The sequence below is a fragment of the Dendropsophus ebraccatus genome, chromosome 5, assembly GCF_027789765.1.
Source record: "Dendropsophus ebraccatus isolate aDenEbr1 chromosome 5, aDenEbr1.pat, whole genome shotgun sequence".
Lineage (NCBI taxonomy): Eukaryota > Metazoa > Chordata > Amphibia > Anura > Hylidae > Dendropsophus > Dendropsophus ebraccatus.
Genome location: NC_091458.1, coordinates 15,215,835 through 15,224,632, shown reverse-complemented (window position 1 = coordinate 15,224,632; position 8,798 = coordinate 15,215,835). Strand labels below are relative to the sequence as shown.

Genomic DNA, 8,798 nt, shown 5'->3' with positions numbered 1-8,798 from the left:
TATGGGGGGTCACTGGTTGGCTTAGTATTATGGGGGGTCACTGGTTGGCTTAGTATTATGGGGGTCACTGGTTGGCACAGTATTATGGGGGTCACTGGTTGGCACATTGTTATGGGGGATCAGTGGTTGGCACAGTATTATGGGGGGGTCACTGGTTGGCACATTATTATAGGGGATCAGTGGTTGGCACAGTATTATGGGGGGTCACTGGTTGGCACATTGTTATGGGGGGATCAGTGGTTGGCACAGTATTATGGGGGGGGGGTCACTGGTTGGCACATTATTATAGGGGATCAGTGGTTGGCTTAGTATTATGGGGGTCACTGGTTGGCACAGTATTATGGGGGTCACTGGTTGGCACATTGTTATGGGGGTCACTGGTTGGCACATTATTATGGGGGATCACTGGTTGGCACAGTATTATGGGGGATCAGTGGTTGGCTTAGTATTATAAGGATCACTGGTTGGCACATTGTTATGGGGGATCAGTGGTTGGCACAGTATTATGGGGGTCACTGGTTGGCACATTGTTATGGGGGTCACTGGTTGGCACATTGTTATGGGGGATCAGTGGTTGGCACAGTATTATGGGGGGGGTCACTGGTTGGCACATTATTATAGGGGATCAGTGGTTGGCACAGTATTATGGGGGGTCACTGGTTGGCACATTGTTATGGGGGGTCAGTGGTTGGCACAGTATTATGGGGGGTCACTGGTTGGCACAGTATTATGGGGGGGTCACTGGTTGGCACATTGTTATGGGGGGTCACTGGTTGGCACAGTATTATGGGGGGGTCACTGGTTGGCACAGTATTATGGGGGGATCAGTGGTTGGCACAGTATTATGGGGGGTCACTCTTTGGCTTATTACACTCTCTATCTGTCACATTCAGCTCTCTATCAGTGTGCCCAGTTACCAGCTATAAATCAGCAATCTTGCAGACCATTGCGGAGGGCACATTGCTCCATTCCCCATCACTGTTCCCGGTGCCAGCGCCGATCACCCGCTCCCTGCATGTACACGGCTCCTCCCCCCGCAGCCGACACTTGGTTGCGTCCTCCTCCCCCGTCTGTATATATAAGGCGCAGCGCTCAGCAGCCAGTACCGTGCACAGTCCGGGGGTGTCCGCTCTGCACCATGAAGACCATCATCGCCGCCTACTCCGGGCTGCTGCGGGGTGAGTGCGCCCACTGACAGGCTCGTTATACCGCTATAGTGTACCGCTTACCGGACACTGACAGGCTCGTTATACCGCTATAGTATACCGGACACTGACAGGCTCGTTATACCGCTATAGTGTACCGCCCACTGACAGGCTCGTTATACCGCTATAGTATACCGCTTACCGGACACTGACAGGCTCGTTATACCGCTTACCGGACACTGACAGGCTCGTTATACCGCTTACCGGACACTGACAGGCTCGTTATACCGCTTACCGGCCATTCACCACATGGGGCTGCTGCCGAGGCAGGTGGAGCAGACCTCTGATTGATCCATCACCCTCAATGGCAGATCCACCTGCAGCAGCACATCCTATAATGCCAGATATATAGATCCTATCTAGCGGATATATATATATATATATATATATATATATATATATATATATTACACCCACTCCCTGTATAGAGATGGGGTGTATGTGTGTGTGTGTATATATATATATATATATATATATATATATATATATATATATATATATATATATATATATATATATATATATATATATATAATCTCCCTTCCCTGTATAGAGCTGTCTGGATCTTTCCATTGGATTCCTTCCTGCTTTCTGTATAGTGTAGATCAGGCTGCATTGCTGCTGCTGGTGTCTGGGCTGCAGAGCTTACACTCTATGGCAGGCTGCATTGCTGCAATATGGTGATATAGCAGAGCTGGGGTTGTCATGTCATTGATGCTCTCAGCTCTGCTCCATCTAATACAGTATATTGGGGCACTGTAGTTTGTGTTGATCTGTAACATATGGTTTTAGATCTGGTGAGACTACAAGTCTAGGTATGCTGGGAGTAGTAGTAGTAGAGCGATAGCTGAGGGGGGTAGTAAGTTGCTGCACTCTTCCCCCCCCCCCCCCCCCCCCCCCCCCGTCCCCCATCTGCAGAGCCTATAGCACAGGTATATAGGGGAGGCATTGGCTCCTGGTCTAAGGGTTCGGAGGTTAGTGGCTCTATAACCTGTAACTTCATCTGTTGCAGAACTACAATCCCCATCATGCCTGGACAGTGTTTGTTTGGGTATAAAGGGAGTTGTAGCTCTGCAACAAATGGAGAGCTCCGAGGGGGATGGGCAGGGGATGGATCCTGTCTCTGTAGGGGGGAGGGGAGCAGAGCTGTGAGATAATGGGCTGTAACCTCATGGTCTCCAGTCTGTATCACTATGTGACTTCCCCAGAGACCCTGGAGATGGAACAATGTATGAGACACCCTCCCCCGACAGGTTTCTCTGTCATAGACTATTCACGGGGCAGCAGAGTACAAGGAAGAGCTTCTAGTTTACTCTGTTCCAGATCTCTGCTTGCTGTCAGTGAATTGGAAGCCTCCTGTCTGCATCCTGATCCTGTATACAGCGTATACTCTCCTGCTAGGGAAGCAGTCTGGACCCCCTGCACTGACACATTGTAACAAACCATCAGCACAGGGGAGATCTGTACTCTGGATGTGTCACCTCTCCAGAATAGATACATGTATACAAGCAGAATGGACACTATTCCCAGTCACTGACAGCAAGCAGCGATCTTAGTGGTGAGAACGGAAACCTAGTAGAAAGTTGTAGAGGAGGATGGGCATAGATTCGGCTGAGCTGTTAGTGTTACCGCTTCATTATCTGCCGGCCGCTGTCATACTCCTCTCTGCTGCGTATTACTCTACAGCACTCAGCTACATCGAGCAGTCTGTGTATGTACACAGCAGAATAATGAGTGCAGCTCTGGGGTATAATACAGGATGTAACTCAGGATCAGTAATGTATGGACACAGTGACCCTACCAGCAGAATAGTGAATGCAGCTCTGGAGGATAATACAGGATGTAACTCAGGATCAGTAATGTAGGGACACAGTGACCCCACCAGCAGAATAGTGAGTGCAGCTCTGGGGGATAATACAGGATCAAGGGTGAACGGACTGTATAGGGCCCCTGTGCAAAAAAATTGCCTGGGTCCCCCCCCCCCCATAAGCAAACCATGCCACCATATTCCTGACTGCCCCCCACCCTCACACCACACACAACACCCCACCTTCCCCCCCCCCCCCCCCCCCCAATTCCTACCCACACTACCCATCGTAGCTGCCCCACATCCTCACATACCACACACACACACACACACACACACACACACACACTACCTATCCTGGCTGCAGGGTGGCAGGAGAATACATATCACCTATCCAGTGGGGCCCGGGGCAGTGGAGGGGCCCGCTAGGCTGAGGCTGAGTCAGAGTCTGGCGGGCCCCTCTGTTGGCCTGGGCCCCTGTGCAGCTGAACTGGCTGCACAAGTGATATTTCCGCCACTATACAGGATGTAACTCAGGATCAGTAATGTATGTACACAGTGACTCCACCAGCAGAATAGTGAGTGCAGCTCTGGGGTATAATACAGGATGTAACTCAGGATCAGTAATGTATGTACACAGTGACTCCACCAGCAGAATAGTGAGTGCAGCTCTGGGGTATAATACAGGATGTAACTCAGGATCAGTAATGTATGGACACAGTGACCCTACCAGCAGAATAGTGAGTGCAGCTCTGGAGGATAATACAGGATGTAACTCAGGATCAGTAATGTAATGTATGTACACACTCAGTGAAGCCGCTGAGATACAGTATCTTTCTGCGTTCCGGTGTCGTGCTCTGTACCTGACGCTATAAATATTTCCGCCTTGTTCTCTCCCTAATGAGATCTCATGAAATAACCAGTGGCTGCTCGGTTACATGCTGCCCGGCGATCTGCGGTCAGGGACGTGCTGTAGGATTCCAAGGACATGTACTATTTATAAGTGTTATGGACTGTATCCCATTGTTGGCCAGAACAGTGTAGATCATCAGGCGGACATGGAGCTGTATGAGGAGTCGGGTCATTCTGGCTATGCAGCTGAGGATTTGGAGCTGTGTATCAGAGATAAGAGATATATCAGAGATAATAGGTGAGGCTCCCTTTAAGACCACCCAGCTAGTTTGCCTCCAGCCCTGGCTGCCATGTCTGGGGGGCTGTATACCTCCCAGTATGCCCCAGGCACTTGCTGGTTATATCACATCCTCCTTTCCTGGTATGGGAGCCCATTAGTTTTGCTTGAGCGCCTCTATTCAGTAACTGGCAATGACCTGCTCTGACTTCTCTGCTGCTGAAAGGTGGTGACACCTACTATTGGTTTGTAAATGATCTTAGACCTGTGAACTGGGGGGAGTGGGGGTTATTGCTGCATGTCAGGTTGTGATGGGACGGGATCTGGGTGTTTATCCCTCTACTGATAGGTAGAGCTGGGAGAAGCACAAGGCTGAGCACTTCTCTCCATGACTCACTTTACTCTTCTTCCTGCAGTGAAGCACCCAGCCCAGTGTTTCTCCCAGCTATATCTAATGATCAGTAGGCATCTGACCATTCAGACCCTGATTGAAACGTTTGACCTGTCCAACACCTTAAAGGGGTACTCCAGCAAAAATCTTTCTTTCAAATCAATTGGTTTCATAAAGTTGTATAGATTTGTAATTTACTTCTATTTAAAAAATCTCCAGTCTTCCAATCAGTTGCTGCATGTCCTGCAGGAAGTGGTGTATTCTGTATTCTCTCCAGTCGGACAGAGGTGGCAGCAGAGAGCACTGTCACACTGGAGAGAATACACCACGTCCTGCAGGACATGCAGCAACTGATAAGTAATGGAAGACTGGAGATTTTTAAATACAAGCAAATTACAAATCTATATAACTTTCTGAAACCAATTGATTTGAATGAGATTTTAGCTTGAGTTCCCCTTTAATCTGGGCAAGTAGCAGAACAGCGGATCCTGTAACGTGTGTACCGTGTATGACTTCTTGTGACCTTGGTGGGCGGGGATAGGGGGTGTGTTGGTGTAAGTGGCCTGTAATAGGTTTATAATTTACAGTAGGGGTGGGGGGTGTAGATCTTGAGTTTTAACAAATTCCTTAAAGAGTCCAGTGGAGGGATCTGGCAGTGAAATGGTTCTGCAGAAATATGCAGCATCGGAGGATAAGCTGATCAGGGAGGTCTGAGGAGGCAGAGTCCAATGTGTGGCGTCCGTTGCTTTGTCCCATTGTGTCCCTGGTTAACACCGGAGGCCTAAACACTACTGGCCCCTATAGGGAGATCATTATTAGATGGGTACAACATGGGGGGTCCCTAATTTGTCTGTTCTCCCCCTATTAATAGACCTAGTCCCTGTTTTCCAGTAACCATTTCCCATACTGTGAGGATCTATAGATCTCCTCCAGTCGCATCCAAAGCTGCATGCAGAATGAGGTTCAGAGAAGGCTGCACTATGAATGCAGCTCTGGATGTGATTGTCTGTCTGTTCTAGCTCTGATCTATCTACCAGCCACCATGTAAGGAGGGTGAGTGACCAATTGATGTGGCTTTTCTCTCCCTCCAGGGACGGGATCCAGCATCTTCTCCACCGTGCAGGATCTGCCCTCCATCCCATGGCTGACCAAGTCTCGAGTGGAAAGACACCTGCAGATTATCTCAGTGCTACAATGGGTCCTCAGCTTCCTGGCAATGGGTAAGAGCTAATGTTACGTTCTGCAGGGGAGCTTCCTTTTTGGCAGGTGCTGCAAGGGAAGCATGGGTCATAAAATCTGCTTATTCTGCAAAGTAATGATATTCTGTGCATGACAGGTGTAGCGTGTACCGTCATCCTCCTCTACATCTTCTGCACAGACTGCTGGCTCATCGCTGCTTTATATCTGGCCTGGCTGGTCTTCGACTGGAATACTCCCAATAAAGGTAAATGGCAAGAGCTCCAGAGCTGCACTCACTATTCTGCTGGTGCGGTTACTGATCCTGATATACATCCTGTATTATACCCCAGAGCTGCACTCACTATTCTGCTGGTGGGGTCACTGTGTACATACATTACAATACTGATATACATCCTGTATTATACCCCAGAGCTGCACTCACTATTCTGCTGGTGGTGTCACTGTATACACACACGTTACGTTCTCTGTAAAGTGGTTGTCTGACCTCCTCCATTGTTCACCCATCACAGGTGGCAGACGATCCTCATGGGTGAGGAACTGGGCCATGTGGCGTTACTTCCGGGACTACTTTCCTATACGGGTAAGTGTTTGACACTTTGAAGTGGTAGATTGTGTCTTCATCACTATAGACGGTTTATGTTGCGGAGCTGAATTCTTCCGGTTACATCACAATGTTGTCTAGTCTTCCATAGAGTACATGAAACTGACAAATTCAGCTCAGCTGTATCTGTAACTTGCCTAGTAAACCATAACTGTCATCTTCTATCCTATTCCCACTGCCCATAGGGGGCTCAGTCTTGACTTAGGCCCATTGTCAGATGCCCGCCACCCTAGCTGACCTGACGTGTTAGGGTGACTCCGGGGACACCAGGATTGTTTGTTAGGACTTTGAAGAAATTCCCAGGCTGAGCGAGTGTCTTATGAGACATTTACGGCTCCGACCTTTGCCGCTGATAATGACTCAAGCTGATCGCTCCTGATCTAATCAGTCATGGCCGCTTCACGTGCCCTTATTATAGGTTAGTTGGCACTGGGCATGAGCGAGATGCTGACCTCTGCCAAGAACCTTCTGACTTTGGTTTTGCCAGTCTGAACTTGTTTCTCCTTTTATCTTCCAGTTGGTGAAAACTCACAACCTGCTGCCCAGCCGCAACTACATCTTTGGCTACCACCCCCATGGGATCATGTGTCTGGGGGGCTTCTGCAACTTTGGGACTGAAGCTACCGGTGTCTCCAAAAAGTTCCCTGGTATTAAGCCGTACCTTGCCACGCTGGCAGGAAACTTCAGACTGCCGGTACTAAGGGACTACCTAATGTCTGGAGGTAAGTGCTCTGCGCTAAGTGAAGACCAGATTTTGTATATTCTAGATCTCCCAATCATTAGTGGGTGTGGCTATAGGCCCCACCCCTGAGGAGCACAAGGCAAGTTTCCACAGCCACTACTCCTGATTATCTTATTGCCAGGGAGCTATTCATTGCTCCCAACACTTCAAGGGAATTTTAGACAATTGTCATACTTGCCTAGAAGTAGAAGGGGTTACTTATGCACTATGTCTGTAAGGTGCTATTTGAGTAGAAATGAAAAACTGCAGCACAGCAAGGAAGGGGTTGCTGCTACAAAAGATGCTAAAGGGAGCAGAGACTACACTGCAACTTGGTGGCCATACAGCAGCCCTAAGCTTTATGGTGGTCACTGAGAGGGAAGCCATGATTTACCTTTAAGGAACAGTGTTAGGTCATCCATACCAAGCAGACTTCAGGTACACAGCCCAGGCACTCCCTCCTGCACATGGTAAACCCCACCCCCACTTCATGTTCTGTCCTCACATAGCTGTTACTAGGTACAAACTTTCCCTGACAACAGGTGGTGGACAGTAAACTGCAGGAAAGTGAGACACCTGGTGACCGAGACTTTAAAACCATTTTTGGTAAAGTGTGTGTAAGGGGGAAGGGTATAGGAGATGTTTGGCAGCCATTTTGGCACCAGCCAGGGGTTTCTACTTCTACCCCACTGTCCTGGTGTCCTGTAAGGGCACCTCCTAAGGTGATTGTCCCTGTACACTGTTCCAGTGATGGCAGCTGGGAATTTGGAATCACCTAAGATTATTGGAATCTATTAAAGGGGTCCTCCGGTGATTTATTTTTTTATTTTTTATTTTTCCCCCATATCAACTGGTGTTGTAAAGTTATATTTAAAAATCTCTATAGTCTTCCAGTACTTATCAGCATGTCCTGCAGGAAGTGGTATATTCTTTCCAGTGCTCTCTGCTGCCACCTCTGTCCATGGCAGGAATTACAAATCTATATAACTTCTATTACTATATAACTTTCTGACACAATCTGATCTGCAAGAAGAAAAAATTCATCGGAGTACTCCTTCTGATAACTTAATAAATAAATCCCAATAAATGGGATCAGAACAGTGCCCCCCCCCCCCCCCCCCCCCCCCCAATCCATAGGTGGTGGTTTGCAGTATTGGATCGGGGAGGTTAGAGACCCTCCAAGGTGACCCCGGAGGGTCCTGCTTCCTGTGCCCTTTGGCTGGTCACTTGTCCCGTCATGAAAATAAAGCGTTTAACATAACAGACTGAAATAGCCACGGTGGCTTTATTCCAATGTTTCTTGGAGCATTACAGCTGTGGAGTGTTGCCAAACTACCCAAGGTCAAGGATGGAGCGGTCATGATCTATAGAACAGAGCGCCTATTGACCGTGGCCATGAATCTTATACTGCTTGTTGTGTATCTGAGGGGGAGATGGCGGGTGGGAATGTGGCTGGGGATTACGGTCTCCATAAAAGTTACATCATGCTAATCTACTTGTAGCTGTGGTGAAATCCCAGCGATTCTAGTAATCTAATGTGCAGCTGAAGAGCTCGGTGCTGCCCCCTGGAGGCCAAACTAATATAAAAACTGCTGCCTTGTATTCCTCACCCTGTCCTGTGGGTAAATGTTGTTACTTTATTGTGACAGGAATCTGCCCCGTGAACCGAGACACTATAGATTACATCCTGTCCAAAAACGGAACTGGAAATGCCGTGGTGATAGTGGTGGGGGGTGCCGCAGAG

General features: G+C 48.5%; 1 protein-coding gene across 1 annotated transcript in view; it reads left to right on the top strand.

Annotated features, from left to right (window-relative positions):
- The first annotated feature begins 1,103 nt into the window (after nucleotides 1-1,103).
- DGAT2 (diacylglycerol O-acyltransferase 2) overlaps nucleotides 1,104-8,798 on the top strand; it is a 128,764-nt gene continuing 121,069 nt past the window's right edge. Inside the window, exons 1-6 of the mRNA XM_069972891.1 lie at nucleotides 1,104-1,178; nucleotides 5,624-5,752; nucleotides 5,869-5,976; nucleotides 6,242-6,312; nucleotides 6,851-7,055; nucleotides 8,704-8,792. Coding sequence (XP_069828992.1) covers nucleotides 1,139-1,178; nucleotides 5,624-5,752; nucleotides 5,869-5,976; nucleotides 6,242-6,312; nucleotides 6,851-7,055; nucleotides 8,704-8,792 — 642 coding nt within the window. The 5' untranslated portion in view covers nucleotides 1,104-1,138. The remainder of the gene's footprint in view (nucleotides 1,179-5,623; nucleotides 5,753-5,868; nucleotides 5,977-6,241; nucleotides 6,313-6,850; nucleotides 7,056-8,703; nucleotides 8,793-8,798) is intronic.